This window comes from Acomys minous, assembly GCF_964271855.1.
Source record: "Acomys minous genome assembly, chromosome: 1".
NCBI classification, from domain to species: domain Eukaryota; kingdom Metazoa; phylum Chordata; class Mammalia; order Rodentia; family Muridae; genus Acomys; species Acomys minous.
In genome coordinates, this window is record NC_140483.1 from 186750895 (window position 1) to 186767002 (window position 16108).

Here is a 16108-nt window from a genome sequence, read left to right on the forward strand (position 1 = left end):
GGCCTCTGCATCAGCTCCTGCTCCAGGTTCCTGCCCTGTTTGAGTTCCTGTCCTGATTTTCTTTGATGATTAAAAAGGGATATAGAAGTTTAAGCCAAAAACAAAAAACAAAACAGAACAAAACCCTTTTCCTCCTCAACTTGCTTTTTGGTCATGGTGTCTTGTCAGCAACAGAAACCCTAACCAAGGCACTTAGTCATTGTAATTGAGACTTAAAATCAGTAATATTTTCTGTGCTGAATTTTAATTCTCTTTTGCCTTGTCTAAAGTCTGTTAGCCAATATTAGCAAACTCTTTGATGCTGTCTTAGAGAAAGCGACTTAGAAATGTCCCTCTGGAAGCCGCCGGTGATGGACATCGTGCCTGTCACAGTCAGTTATTGGTGAGGTGCCGCCATAGGTGCTCCACAGCCACAGGTCCAGAAACAGTGTTTGAGGCTTCTCTCTCTCTCTCCTTTCCTGGGCGGAGACTTTGTTTGCGTCTGGTTTGGGTTCACAGACCAGCTCATCTTCTCTGGTATGCGATTGTCTGTACAAGTACTTGCCAGGCCACCTGGGTCTTATGATTATTAAGTCCTTCAGTATTCCCCTCTGGTTTTATGCTGTGTTACCTGCCCCCCACCCAACCCACCATTATTTTGCAATTCTGAGTTTTGTCTTAGAGACTCTGATGATGTATTTTTGGAGTAATTTTAAAATTGAGTTGACGCCTGGTCATGCTTCTGTAGTTAAAGCAAAACTTACATAGGAGTAAATTTCATTTCTTACTCCCTTTTTGTTTTTTAAGTGACACTGCATAAAAACCAAATATTTGTTTAGGTATGTGTATGGGTGTGTGGGTGGCGTGGTGGCACATGCCTGTAGTCCTAGCACTTGGGGACCTGAAACAAGAATTCCAACTCAAGGTTGGCCTAGCTATACAGTGAGACCATCTCAAGTAACAGTGAATCAGTAAACAAACAAACAAACAAAAGCAGTGATGTAGAAGTAGAAAGCAAAGAAACCGTGTAAGCTTAAAAGCAGATAAAGGTGACCTTCTACAAAGAACCTCACACTCAGACCTTCTCCCTGGGAAGGGCAGTGCATTGTGAGCTGCAGTAACAAGTTTAGTTTTCCCTGGAAAGCAAAGACTTGTTAGAGTGAATGTGTGCTTTCTCGAGTCTTCGCCTCTTTGTTATTTTCTCAGGGTCTCTCCGCTAGCGCTGTCCATGTAAGTGAATGGACTGGTCGCACTTTGATAGAGAGGCGTGTTATGTCTTAGCTAACTCATCTTCCAATCTCAAGAACTTTTTCTCATTTGAGAGATTTGTCTTTTCAAATTTTAAACTTTTACGTGTCGCAGATCTCGGTAGGATCTTATAATTTTGGAGCTAGCATCCTTTATAGGACATCTCTAAAGTACATTAGCAAATTTTCATAAAACATGAGCCTCAGCTGTGCCTCACATGGAACACTTACGATGACAATACAGCAGTTTTAATTGCCTTATTCAGGAGTGTATTTTCTTTGTCCCTTTTACAGTGTTGAGATTGTTAGGGAGCCCAACGTGTCTCTTGGCATCAGCATCGTTGGTGGACAAACAGTTATAAAACGCCTGAGGAATGGGGAGGAGCTTAAAGGGATATTCATCAGACAAGTGTTGGAAGACAGTCCTGCAGGGAAAACCAACGCGCTTAAAACTGGAGATAAAATTCTTGAGGTAAGTGAAGTTGAAGCAACGTTTTACTCACCACGTTTGCGTCAGTAGAAGCATCACTTAAGCAAACTTCATGTTTAGTGTGATTGGATTGAGTCGGTAACGTCCGTTTGTGGTGCCCTAGTTTGTATGCCATATGCACACTCTGAACATCTCTAGCTTGTGAGGGGGGAGCAAGTAAAATGATCCGGCAAGAACTCCAGCTGACCGAAGGATTTAGCATAGCACTGTACATAGAACAGATGCCACCTGCTCCCCTAGAACCTATTGCCACTTCCATGTTTTGTGCGTGCATCTTGTCTACAGAAGGAAGTTGGCCTTGGAAGGGGACGGATCCATTGCTCATGTATGTTCAGTTTTAGGGGAGACGAATCTTATCTGTTTTTAAGATTCACCCTTTATTCATTATCTTTGCACGTGTGTGTGAGTGCTGCATGAATGTGTGTGTGTATCTTGTGAGTACAGGAGACTGCAGAGGCCAGAGAAAGGCTTTAGATGCTCTGGGAACTTGCGCTACGAGTGGTTGCGAGCTGCCGTGTAGGTGCTAGGAACTGAGCCCAGGACCTCTGCAGCAAATGCTCCTAACTGCTGAGACGGTCCCTCCAGCCCTGGCAGCTAAATATTAAATGCAGGTGAAAACACTCAAAATGCTCTGAGATCGGAATGGATGCACGCATTGGGCTTGTTGGATGATACCACAGTGGTCATCTGTAGGTCCATGGAGCCCAGGTCGGCCTTGAACCTGTGCACAGCTGAAGCTTGCCATACACTCCCATGTGTCCCACCTTCACCTTCGGCCAGGACTGCAGATGTATGTCACCATACCAAAGTGTGTAATTACCAAACACAAACAAGTGTTTTGTTTCTCTGGAATTTATGCAAGCCTTACTTGCCTGGATTGTATGCTAAGTCCATTTTTAAATTTGATTAAAACTATCAAACTCCTCTCGGGATTGACTGAGCCATTTTATATTTCTACCAGCTATGAGTGAAGGACCCAGTCTGTCCACATTCCCCATTTAGAGACAGTGTTGTCTGTGTGGCATACTAAGAGGCCGGCAGTGACACCCTGCTGAAGCTTTCATTTGTGTCCTGTTGGCTGCTGTGTGTCCATGTGCATGTCCTCTCCCTGAGCGGCCACCTGCTTTCATCTTCTCTAAATTAGGAGTTTGGGGCCTAGAAAGATGCCTAAGTGGCTGAGAGCCCTGACTCCCATTCCACAGGGCCAGGTTAATATGCGCCCACTGCCTTCTGCAAGCTGCCCACACTGCTGATGGCTCTAGCTGTAGGGGATCGCATGCCCTCTTCTGGTCCCTGCGAGTACTGGCACATGTGTGACACGTGTACACTGGTGCATACAAGACATGTGTACACACATACACAGAAATAAGATAAACCTTTGAAGTTTTTTAAGGTTAATGGTGGGCCTTGGAGATTACATTTTACCGCACATTGCATCAAGTGCGATGAATCATTTGTCTCCTTTTTTCCTGTGACTCCTGCTATAAAGCAGGATTTGATTTGTTTTTATTCAGAACCAGTGTGAGTTCTGTCTGCATGTTGTAAATAGGTATCGTTAAGCAGTAACATGAAAGATTCAGATTCATAAGAACTTCTAAGGAAGTTCTTTCTTTCTCAGAAGTATGTCCTCATGCGTGTGAGCAGGCGAGTTCCTGCATCCTGCTTCTAACCTTGGGAGAACTGAGGTCCGCTGCTTCCCCGTGTCAGTTCCCTTCCTCACCATGCCCATCTCCCACCGTGGACTCCGCTAGGGCAGCACCACCATCCATCCTTCAGTCCTGTTCTTCATGCCCCTGCAGCAGTGTGCTGACCCTGCTGACTGAAACCCACCCTAGCCGCTAAGCCATTGTTCTGTACTGGACTTGGGGCCCTGGTTGTGTGCTTTGAGGAAACTCTGCACCTCTTAGCAAGTTAGGCTCTGAGGTTCTGTAACAAGGGGCCCTGAAGGTTGCAAGTGCTCTCAATAAAAGAACCTGTGTGTGTTTGGACACTTCTTTTGTTAGCACAGACCGAGGTGTAGTCAGATTCTGGGTTGTAATGATGGTTTAAGTAGCTCAGTTTAATGAAGAGACAGTGGAGGTCTGGCAAGATTCCCCACCCCCGCCCCGCGGCGTGCTTCTGTTATGTGTAGCCGTGTGCTGCTGCGGAGAGACCTCGGCTGGGATGGAACCTCACCAGCTTCTCATGTAGTGGTTTCCACTCCCTAGCTGCGTTAGTTGCTGGCTTTTCTCACACCCAGGATGACGCACACAGCCTTGGGCTAGCCCACCCACAGTCTGGTGCCTTTCTAACCAGAACGCCTTCTTCGTGTTTCAGGTGTCTGGCATAGACCTGCAGAATGCCTCCCATGCAGAAGCCGTAGAGGCCATCAAGAGCGCCGGAAACCCTGTGGTGTTCGTGGTGCAGAGCCTGTCATCCACCCCAAGGGTGAGGTCTACTTCCTAACTCAACAGGGTTGTTCTGTTCATCCTGCTCACCTCTGTCTCCCAGTATCCCCACAGCGTCGCCGCTGCTTGGTTTACTAGTAGGAAATGTATTAGCCCCACACAGATTTAGCTTTGTCTGTCGATTTCTGTTTTTACACCAAATTTTGATATGCTGGCCTAAGTTGAGTCAGGACCCTGTACGTTGGTTTAAAGAAGCCTGAGGGTCACAGGGTCCTGTTTTCGGTCCCTTCTTGCCTGCTTTCCAGTTCTGCTAACACAGTGACACAGCACTTCATTTTTGTGATGATAAATAGAGTCAGGTATAAAAGCCATCTGATGCTGCGCATGCTTGACTCTTGTAAACACAGATACCTTGTCAGGCTGTGCTGGTGTGATATAGGCTGTATAAATCTCCATAGTCATGAGTTCCAGAAATGGGAGCGGTCTGTACTTCCGAATAGTAGGAGCACATCGTTAACAGTATTCCCTTGTGACTCGATACTGTAATGTAGACCTTCAGGGAATACAGAAGATAAGACTTGAGTGGATCGCTGGCTGCCCCAGCACCCCGGCTCTGATGGGATGCTTTACACACAGAAGAGCACTTTCTGCACAGGGGCCCCAGCCTTGGCCACAGCGGGCAGCTCCACTGTGCAGCCGTGCTCCAGCACTGTGCCTTCCGTTCTCAGTGTGTTGCTCTCCCCAGTGAGACTGACTGAGAGGGTGAGCTGCACACATCCTCTCTTCTCATGTTTTGAGGTTCAGTTAAGCTCGTTGGAGTCCAGTTTTTAAACTACCACATCTGGTAATATGGGGAATGTAGTTGTGGCTATGCTTTTATTTCTAGAACTGCATTCCACAGGAAATTTGGCCAGACTGTTCTTTGCCAAATGACACATCCAAAGGAACCATTGTGAGTGGAAATGAGTCACCCAGGATTTGCATTATGCAGCCCACCTTAAGTGCCCTGCTGAAAATTATTTAGAACATCTGAATGGTTATAGGTTCAACTAAAAATGTTGAGCCTCTAGAGCTGTGGCTAGAGCTGAGATAAAAGGCTTTTCATGGATGACATAAACCCAGCTGTAAAAACAGGAGCATCGCCTCAGCATCTTCCCACGCCCATGTCACTTGGTCCAGGGAGGAGAGCAGGATGCCAAACTGTGGCCTCTGGCCTCCATCCCTGAGTATGTGCTAACCAGTGGTGTTAGTCACCAGGCTGACTTGTTCCGTTTTTAGCCTGGCTCAGCCCAGAGTACTCCCCAGCCAATGACAAGTCAAGTTTCGTACCTTCGCTAAAGGGGTTCGGATTAATTCTTACCACAAGTCCTCAGGATGGAAGGTGCCAGATGCAGACAGTGCCCTTGAGGTTTCATCACTTCCTACAGTTTGCAGTACCAGCCATCAAAGGATGGGCTTCGTGCATGACAGGCACTGTACTCCTGAGCTACACTCCCCCCTTCCAAAATTAATTTTATTAAATTAATTCCAATCAATTCCAATCCAATCCAATCTAGGGATCAAACCTAGAGTCTCTCACATGCTAGGCAAGCAACCTAACCACCCTCTTCCATCTTTAGCCCCTAATTTTTATGTGAAACAAAGGCTTACTCAGTTGTCCGTGCTGGGTTCCAGTTCCTGAGCCCACTGCTTCCCACGGAGCTAGGATTACAAGTGTAGGCCATCTTGCCCAGCTGTCTTTTCACAGTTCACGTTAAATTTTGAGCTTTCTTCAAAACCCTAAAAAGAAATCATTTCCTAATGCTGTGCCCCTCAAAGGACTAATATGTAGAAGTGTTTTCATGCTGGAAAAATCATCGTTGTCGTTGTCAACCACAGGACAGTTCTCATGGGCCACACTAGGACCAGCACAGACACACCCCTTCCTGAACTTCCTTGTCTCCGGTGTTTCCAGCACTTACCTTACTTAGCAGGCGTTCATTTGTGAGCGGAACCTGTGTTCACTCTGCACTTCCCTTCAGGAACTTCTATGCGAGGAAATATTTTCCGTATAATAGCGTAACTGCTTTTGGTGGTAGCTTTGTGTGTATTTTTATACCCCACCCCTATTCCTAACAACAAAACAACCCTTTTGAAACTAAAATCTCCTCAGCCATCCCTTAAATGCCATTAAGAATTAAATTTGAACGTCACTGTTCTCTAAGCACTTAGTAAACACAGCTCTGTACTACACCAGTCTAACTCCCCCAGGAGCAGTGTGATGCGCTGTTTCTTTCTGTCCAGCATTCTGGCTGTGCTTCCTTGTCACACGGCTTTACGCTGGTGCCCTTCTTTTCCTACGTGTACATTTTTCGTATTCATCACATGAATGTACTTTTCACTGTTACATGGAACACATGGCCTTCTATTTTCCTGTACGAGGTAATGCTTTTGGTGAGCATTGTATCTTCTGAGCATCGCCGGTGGCTAGTATATACAGATGGATGCATTTGCTACTCAGAATGTGGACATCATGTGAGGCAGTGGACGCTGCACAGCTCTCAGCACCTGCCTGCCTTTTATCTCTCTGCCTGGTTTTGTCATGGCAGGAAGCCGACCCCAGGTTGTTTTGGTTTTGGGTTCTGAGAAGAATCACTTGCCCGTAGGCTGTCATCTTGTAAGCAGGTTGTTAAGTGTATGTTGAGTAAGGCGAAAGTACAGAGCCAGTGCTCACAGGGAATCTGACTGACAGGTGAGTTATTGCTAGAGCTGAGAGATGACTTAGGGCAGAGTATGTGCTGCTCTTCCCGGGACCCAAGTTGGCTTCCTAATACCCATGGTTGGCAGCTCACAACAGCTTGTGATACCAGCTCTAGGGGATGTGACGCCATCTTTTAGCCTTTGAGGGCACAAACACGCACACGCGCGCACGCGCACACACACACACACACACACACAAATAAAAATAAACCTTTTGAAGAACTTAGTGCAGTCGTTTTTATTGAAGCAAAGCATTTCTGAGCCCTTACGACTTCTGAATTCGTTTACTTAATATAGTAAAAGTGAATAAAATTTTATCTTAAATTGCATTTAGATCAAAGTGGATGGTTTTTGTCTTGTTTTTAATGTTCACTAGACAGGCACTTCTTTTAATTTTCTGAAAAAAATTTTTTTCCTACCTTTATGTCAGCCATCAGGCTTTATGCCATAATTGTTTGTGTTAGCCGTTTGAGGAGTCTGAGCCCAATCACGAGTGGTCAGCAGTACAGCACAGCAGTAGAGAGCCTAACATGGCGAGCCTCTGGATTCACGGTGTAGGACTGAAAAAATCATGGCTCAAAAGACCATATTTCTCTAAGATGCTGCATAAATAACATTACAAAGGGACATTATTTGAGAAGTAGCAGCCACATGCCAGAGGCAGCTGCTTCAGAGAGAGAGCCAGGAGGACACGCCAGCTCCTGGCTGTACCTTTCATTGAACATGGTAGCACACGAACATAGTGCAGGCCAGCCCGGACTACCCCAAGTTCTAAGTAGTTGTGGAGTAACATGTGAGTTCCAGTCTCCAAAGCCATAAGCCAATCAAAATAAGAAATCTGTGCTGTCAGGATCAGTAAGAATTAATGTAGTGTTTTATAAACATGAACTTCAAGGAGCTGGAGAGATGGCCCACTGGTTAAGAGCACTGGCTGATCTTGTAAAGGACCCCAGTACCCACCCTGTGGATCACAGCTGCCTATAACTGTGATTCCAGGGCATCTGATGCCCTCTTCTGACCTCCACGGAGACTAGGCATGCGTGTAGTGAGTAGGCATACATGCAGGTGAAACGCTCAGACAAGGAAGGAAGGAGAGAGAGGGGGAGGGAGGGAGGGATGGAAAAGCAAGAAAGTAATAAAAAGTTAAAATCATAAACTTGAACTTCTTTTACTTATAAATAAATACTTACTGAATGCATCTGTGCATCAAACTAGTCTACTAACCACAGAAATGACAAAAGAAAATCATTCAACTCCATTTCCCACTGGATAGAAGAAATAAATTTGCCATTTATCCATCTGCCATGTAATAGTGAGCTAATTATCGCCTATGAAGTATGCTAAATAACATTTCAGCTAGGAATTCAGAAGTCAAATAAATGAGGGCTCCTGTCTCCTAGCATCTAACTGAGGTCACCACTGAAACCTCCTTTGCACAAGAAAATATTTCAATGACGGTGGTCTAACTTTGTAGTCTTTTCTGTCTTCACCTTACATACAAATCTTAAATGTCTTTGTTCCTGTGACATACATGGTTTTAAGCACATACTTTCTTCACTTTATCTACTTTTACTGACTGCCTGCATTGAATTTCTCATACATTTACCTTGAGATGAAGTCACCAGGCTTGTTAAGTCTTTACTGTCTACAACCACAAAACCAAGGGCTACAGCTTGCTCACTGCCATGCCCAGCATGAGCTCTGGAACAGACTAACAAACAGAAAGGAATGAGTTACATGGCACCCACCTCCATGGCACTCACCTGTGGCCCTGAACTGGAAGATGGTGAGTTTGAGGCTAGCCTAGACTACATAGCAGGTGCTGGACCTACCTGAGCTGCAGAGTGAGAAAAGTCACCAACACCACACTAAGAGAAAATCAAGGAGGAGAGACGGGAGAGTGGGGAGTGGGATGTTTTTCTCTCCCTTCCTCCCTCCCTCTCTCCCCAGACATGGACTCAGTATATAGCCCTGGTTGGCCTGGACCTTGCTGTGTAGGCCAGACTGGCATCAAACTAACGTAGGCCCTCATGCATCCGTCTTTGACATGCTTTCACCTTGTTTTCTGGCCTTGAGCTCACTTTTCAGTCCAGGCTTTGGGATCCTCCTGCCTCAGTTTCCCAAGGGCTAGGATTGTGGCTGTGCACCATCACAGCAAGTTCAGAAAAAGACATGTGAACTTACTCCACTTTCCTTCCTCCTCCCCGTCTCTCTGGTGCTGATAGGTCATCCCAAGTGTGCAGAACAAAGGCAAAGCCCCTGCCAAGAACCAAGACCAAGGCACTCAAGAAAGGCAAGTGAAGGTAAGCCGAGCCGGCTCTGGGGGAGCAGTGGGAGGTGAGCCTGCTGAGGTGAGCTCTGGCTTTCTGCTGTGCGTGAGCCTGGTTCTTGACAACATGAAGCAGGAACCATGTGCAGCATAGGCTTGGTGGCCTGTGAAGCACGTCAACGAAGGACATCTGTCACTATTTCCTGTTTGTTCCAGCTGGGTGGCCATTCCCAGAGCATGCTGGTCACAACTGGAAGTTTATCATTTACATGTTGCTTTTCTCCAGGAAGATCCACATCAAAATTTTCCTCTACTTGGGAAAAATTATTTTCATCAGTCAGAATTAATCACCCATTTTGTTTTCCTGCATCTATTCTGATAGAATTTATTGACCTAAAAATTATCTTAGGGTATGGTATCAGATAGGATGCTTCTTCAGTTTTTACTCCATCAAAGAAATTGGCATATTGTAAAATAGAACTTACTGAGTAAAATAGAGTTTACAGTACAAGCCTGTCCTGGCTGGAGTTGTGGAGGGAGACTGGCTGCTGCCCTTGTTCTTATCAGCTTGTTGTCTATCCCAGCATGCTCTGCTCCTCAGTTACTGATGCCTGGCAATCAGTCCTGTGTTCTGGTAGAGTGGGGTTTTTGTTTTTTTGTATTTTTTCTCTAAAGTTTTGCGTGGTTATGTTCATTTATTTCTATATAAATTTAGAGTCTATGTAAATTTAGAAATTATTTCTGTTCATTAATGTTCACAATTCAGAAAGTAGAAACCTTGAATTTGCTCCTAGAAATACTACATTTTGTGGTCAAGACTTTATTACTTTCTGACTTTTTTTGGTTATAGTTAGACTGCTCTTTGTATAATATTATTGTTTTGGCATTTGTTGAGAGAATTATCAAGTCACGTTGACTATGTGAGTCTTGATTTGTATTTAATTTTTGTTTTTCTTTGTTTGCTTGCTCTTGTTTTTCCGAGAGGGTCTGTGTAGTCCAGACTGTCTTTACACTCACTTATCTAGTGCAGGGTGTCCTGAGGCTCCTGCCTCCATCTCCCAAGTGCGGAGATGACAAGCCTCTGCAGAACAGCCCACCCTGGATCTCAGGGCTATGGAGGATGCAGAGCCACTGCAGGAGACATGAGTTCAGATCCCAGCTGCCTGTAACTCGAGCTTCTGAAGATCTGAGCCTTCCGGCCTCCACGGACTCCTGAACTCATGTGCACATACCACCTGCCTCAGTCTCCCCCTTAACAAACACATGAAAATGATTAGATTCTTTTAAAGTTTCTGAGATAGTGGTTTTTTTGAAGAAGGAATTTTTTAAAAAAATTATCACAAAACCAGCATACTCAAAATAGTATGTTCAGTTTCAATATTTTCTGGAAAGTAAATATTAAGTTTAAATAACACTAATTTCTAAGTTCATGAGAAAACTTTTTCGCTTTAAGGACTGTTAAAGTTTATTTAAAAAAAGAAAGTATGTCACATTCAGGATAAGCAGTAAGAACTGTCCTCAAAAGGCAGGCAGCGTTTAGCTGTGTCCTAGCCATGTAACCTTGCGTCCCTTGCAGACAGACATGCAAACAATCAGAGAAGTGTTTCTTTAGGACCAAAGCATGTTCTAGCACGCAATCAAACAGGACGCTAATACGCTCTCTCTCGCACTCTCTCTCTCTCTTTTTTGTTTTTTTTACATTTTAACTGTCATTGTTTATTACCGTTTGGCTACATTCTCTATAATTCCAGCAGCATCTTAAACAGACAATGTGTCTATGTACAATGAAAAACAAAACAACAACAAAAAACCAAATGGCTTGCAACATTAGGTAAGCGCCACAGTTAACTGTACATGTTAGGGAGCGTCTGGTAGGGTAGCCTGTTTTCTGCACCATGGACAACTTACATGTAAATCTCAGCATTATGACTGTGACAATAAAGAAAAAAAATCCTTACAAGAATGAAATACAGCATCCTGAAAAATATTGGTTTCTACTACACAAGGCAGTTAGAAAATATTCACATTTTAACAAATCTGTACAAAGCGCAAGAAACATTTTATGGAACCATCATCCCACCTTGATGCTAAGAACTTTCTAGAAATGTAGCATAACCAAGAACAATTTATAAATCTAGTATCTATGTGCTCCACAGCTCTAGAACCTAAAAAAACTCATTTAAAGAACTCAATATGCCCAACATGGATCATTTTACATGGCACATGGCCGTAGGATTTGCTGAAGGAAGCAGAAGCAGGAGGAGCATAAGCTCTCTTAACTCCTCAACCTCCTCAGTGCACAGTGGATCCCCATGGAGTGCGGAGGGGCTCGCCGTCCTGCTGAGCGCCACCCAGTGGCGGGCATAAAACCAAACATTCATTTTTATTGCTGCTAAGTTACAGCCCAAGTGAGCACCAGACTCAGGCCACAAACACACGTGGAAATAAGCAACAGAAAGGTAGGAAAACGTGGCAGAGTTCTGTCTCCCTCAGAACTGCGTCATGTAAATGAGTTTAAACAGCTCACAGATTGGTACATATCTGAGGCGTCTGTTTAATTAGTGAAGGTGGGTCTCCTTGAGCATCTCACTGGCACTTCCAAACTTGCCAGTGTATAATTTAAGAAAAAGTAATAAAAAACAGTAGTCATAAAACTGTGCAAAGTGAGCAGATGCTGAGTGTTTACTTAACTCACTATTAAGAACAGCAAGAGATGGCAAACCTGGCTCAGGGATTAGAAGAGAATCAAGGAGTTAAGGCTCAAATTTAGATATAAAATTAGTTCACGTCTTACAAGACAAGAAAGCTGTATTCACCTCTCTCCCACACACAATCACTGCACGCTGCTGTCGAGGGAGAATCCCACACAGTCATTAGTGTAGGACACGTCTGGAATTCCAGAATGTGGGGGATGGAGTTCACGGTCATTCTGGCCACAAATAGAATTAGAGGCCAGCCTGGGCTATACATCACATTAGACTACATCTCCAAAAAGCAAACAAAAAGAATTGCTTGCCTCACTGTTGTCTTTCAGGCAACAGCAGACACCCAGCAAATGTGGAGGGAGGCCATCATGTACTTGGGACTAAAGCTGAGGCTGCCACTCAGTGTGACTTGTTCCCTGTCACGCTTGATGATGTCATCTGTGACATACTCCAGCACTGGAGCCTTATCCATCCCTGGAGGGTTTGGCCATGTGCACACCCGTTTTTAGTGTGAGCAGGAAGGTTCTGGGGGTGTGCATGGCACACACCTTAATCCTGCAAGCTATGCAGAAAGATGGTGGGTCCCAGGCCCCCCTGGACTGGGACATGCTTACCCTGTGTTCTCTCAAGAGTGTTGACAGAATATAATTGAATTAGCTGGAATTCTTAGCTCTCAGTAAGACTTTCAGCCCGTGCCCTTGTTTGAAGGATCATCTTTGACACTGAAGAACCTGGTTCTGAGAGAAGAAGGGTTTTTTTTTGGGGGGGGGGGTGGCAAGGGATGGTCATTTGGTTTTGTTGTTGTTTTTTCATTTTACTCACCTTTTTTCAACTTAAAGAATACAGCCGTCATATTCTTGCCTGTTTCTTAATTAATGTTTCACGTTTAACTTCTATTCAACACTCTTGCGTCCTAATATTTCTCTTGCCCACACATATGTAATCACTGATTTCATTAGTGTATTCAAGAAGTGCAAGTACGTGGTCCTTTATGGACCCCAGAGAGTGTCTTCTTCCTGGAGGACTTCCCCGCGTGGCTCATCTCTAATGGCCAGTGTCCACTCAGCAGAGGTATTATACCTTGCATTAGTGCTTTTGTTGGATGAAGCATAATTGAATGCACTTCCCTGAAGTCCTGTAGGAAGGCAGATCCTATGTAGCCATCTGGGAGTTTGTGAGGGGCTTGAGCATCTTAGCGCCTACCTGCAGCAGCTGGCAGCTCTGTAAAGTTTGGCATGTTTCATTTTTTCTCACGCTCAAGACTGTGTCTTCATTCTCTGAAGGTAATTTAACAATGAAATTTTGTTTACCTTAGTTATCTACGGGGCTCGCATGTTGTGACTATGTCATTTGCTATACAAATTCAGAGTGCTCTTATGCAGAAATAATTATTCTTTATAACCACTTCCTATTTATAACACTAAATGTGTATTAACTACAAACCATGGAGGAACACTGCCATTTATAAAATCTGATATTTCATTTACCTTTAAAGGATAATATGTAATTCTGTAACTTAAAAAAACTGAATAATTATAATTTTGGTATGTGGGGCTGTGTCACCTTTATGCTTAACTTTAAAATGCATGAATTATTTTGTTTCTACTGCAGAGGGTTGAGTGTGATGGTACAGAGGGGTGTACAGGGCTTCCTTTCTCATGGGGGAAGAGGTGTGTTCTTCTAAGAAGGGCTGTGCTCTTTGAATTGTATTTGAGTCATTGCTATATTTATATATAAAATTACAATAATAAAATAACAGGAACTGGAGGAAATAAATTACTTTTTTTTTTACGGTCGTTGTGCTATGGTTAAAATTACCTGCAACTGACTAATTTTCAGATTGCCTTTTTTATTTTTTTTCCGCTGAAGAGGATTGTATAAATAAACACAAGTAACTCTTTTCTTGGCCTTTGCACCTTCAGAGATACGGAACAGCTCCACCTCCGATGAAGCTCCCTCCTCCTTACAGAGCTCCACCTGCTGACAGTGAGGAAAGCGAGGAAGAGTGTGCCCTGACCGACAGTGAGTTCCTTTGCATTATTTAGGGTAGATGCGGAATTTATTAAATTACGCTGCCGTGACTATTGTGAATCACTATATGGGGCTGTAGGCCTTCAAAAATGTGTGTGAACGTGTGCTAAAAATAAAGTTTTTAATCTTCGAAACTCCTGTGGCTTTTATTTCCTAAGCTTTTCTATTTGAAATTAACAAAGGATGCTTAAGAAAGTTATGTTGTATAGCGCTTTAATTTTACTTATTGGTTGTGAAACAAAACTGCTAAGCCCTAAGAGTCGGGGCTGTAACCCTAGCGGTGTGACTGGGCGTCAGGGTCAGTTCTGGGTACTGCTGGTGCGTTAGCACAGGCGCGCGGCGTGTCGTGTGGCTGTCTTGGGTATTTGTTCTACAATTTTATTTTGCAATGGTTCAATCAACTATGCATTTGAACAGAGGTGTACTAGAGGCTGTCTGTGAAGAAGTCACGTTTCTTTGTGCATGTACAGCCTGTACAATTAAGCGTGGTTGCTGTTTGTTTAATTTCCTTAGTGGTATATGGAAACGGTTTGAAAAGTAAATAGTGACAGTGCTGCGCAATTGTAAACCTACAAAAGAGCTATTGATGAGCATTTTCAAGAATGAATTTTGTGTCCTTTGAAATGTATATGTAAATACATCTTCCTTTAAGAAATTTTTTCTTACTACAATATAGAAAAACTATTTTGATATGAAAATTAAGAGTTAGAAGTGGGCTCAGCCCTTTTTTAGAATATGACCCTAAGTGTGGCCTCTCCCCTTCAGAGTGCGGCCACTAATAGTGAGGACCGAGTGAAGTCACAGGTTTTAACACGCCACCTCTCCAAAGGCTTTGCTGTTCTTGTTGCTGTTTGTGATTATTAAGTTTACCTTATTATTTTATAAACAGGAATAAATAGAAATGAATATGAAAATATAACTGATAGTCAAGTTGACTTTATGAGCGCTTGATGTATACTCTGCGGCCCTTTGCTTGCTCCATGTTCGCTAGTTAACAAAGCCTGATTGAGTGCAATCTGCTGTGTATAAATGTTATCAGCTGCAAAATGAATAAACAGCTCCTTTTCTGTGGTGGAGTCACCAGCAAACGGACTCAGTTCTGTGGTGCCGGATCAGCCTCCCCTCCCAGTGCTGATGGGGATGAGCTCAGTCTTGCTCTCACACAGCTGTTAGGGCAGTTGATTACAGAGCCAGTTCTAGTCTACTTGTGGCTCAATTCACTTGTCTCTAAGAGACTGGATGTCCTACAGGACTCTGCTTCATATGGGCAGAGAAACTGGGGCTCAGAGAAGTCAAAGAATGCGCCCAAAGTCACACAGCCAATAAGTGGTAGGAATGGGCTTTCCACCCTAGCACTGTGCAGAGCCTCGCTGCTGTTTAAAATGTCTTACAGTGCAGACAAAGGCACAAAATAGTGTGGACTTAACGCTCACAGCATTTTCATGCCATAAGATTTGGGAAACAGCAGCATCTCCCCAGGTCATGTGTGCACACGCTCACATGCACGTATGAATGAGGACAGGAGAGACTGGTAATTTCTCTTAACTACAGAAATTTTTATTTCATGGTTTCTCCAGAAAATCCGTTTCTCTGTGTCTAAGGCTCTTCTCTTCATTTCTTTTGTCTGTGATGTTTTTCATCCTCGGTGTTTACTCCTGCTCATCATTGATTTCCCTGTAAACCCCCAGAAATGCTGCGTGGCTCCGACAGCACACCTGCAGCCAAAGCCTCTGGCCTCGGGCACTTCCTTTAGAATAGATCTCATGGGATTTCTTTGTTCTGTAACTCTTACTAATTTAATATTTTGCTTATCTGGCCTCAGCTAAAAGTCAATCGGGCTACTGTTTATCTCAGTTTGTATTTTGTGAAATATATTCCATAACTCTTCCAAGGCCTGTGGCTACAACTAGAAGGCTCAAATTCACCTGTTGGCAGTGCTGGTGTATAAGAAAGAGCACAGCCATGAGATGCACATGGCTGCAGAGCCCGCTAGAGGGCTTTGTTAGTTGTTAGTTCTGGAGTTTGTATAGGTTAGGTTTATTGACTGGATGTTATGGATGCGTGTGTACTATTGAGGTGTCTGGGAAAGTGACTGGGAATGTTCCTTTCCTTAGCTACTGTTCTAATGAAGGAGAAGGGTGGTAAGCAATCAGCTATTTTAGTAGTGATTAGCACTGAATAAAATATGGTGGAAATAAAAATTAAATATAAAATAAAATGCAAACAGTAGTATGAGAAAAATCAATGTATTCTGTGGCACC

At 43.8% G+C, this 16108-nt stretch overlaps 1 protein-coding gene across 2 annotated transcripts in view; it reads left to right on the top strand.

Annotated features, from left to right (window-relative positions):
* Window positions 1-16108, top strand: part of PATJ (PATJ crumbs cell polarity complex component) — a 324218-nt gene that overhangs the window by 119648 nt on the left and 188462 nt on the right. For both annotated transcript variants that reach the window (XM_084769227.1, XM_084769228.1), the window contains exons 24-27: window positions 1521-1698; window positions 4033-4143; window positions 9068-9145; window positions 13739-13838. In XM_084769227.1, coding sequence (XP_084625353.1) covers window positions 1521-1698; window positions 4033-4143; window positions 9068-9145; window positions 13739-13838 — 467 coding nt within the window. The remainder of the gene's footprint in view (window positions 1-1520; window positions 1699-4032; window positions 4144-9067; window positions 9146-13738; window positions 13839-16108) is intronic.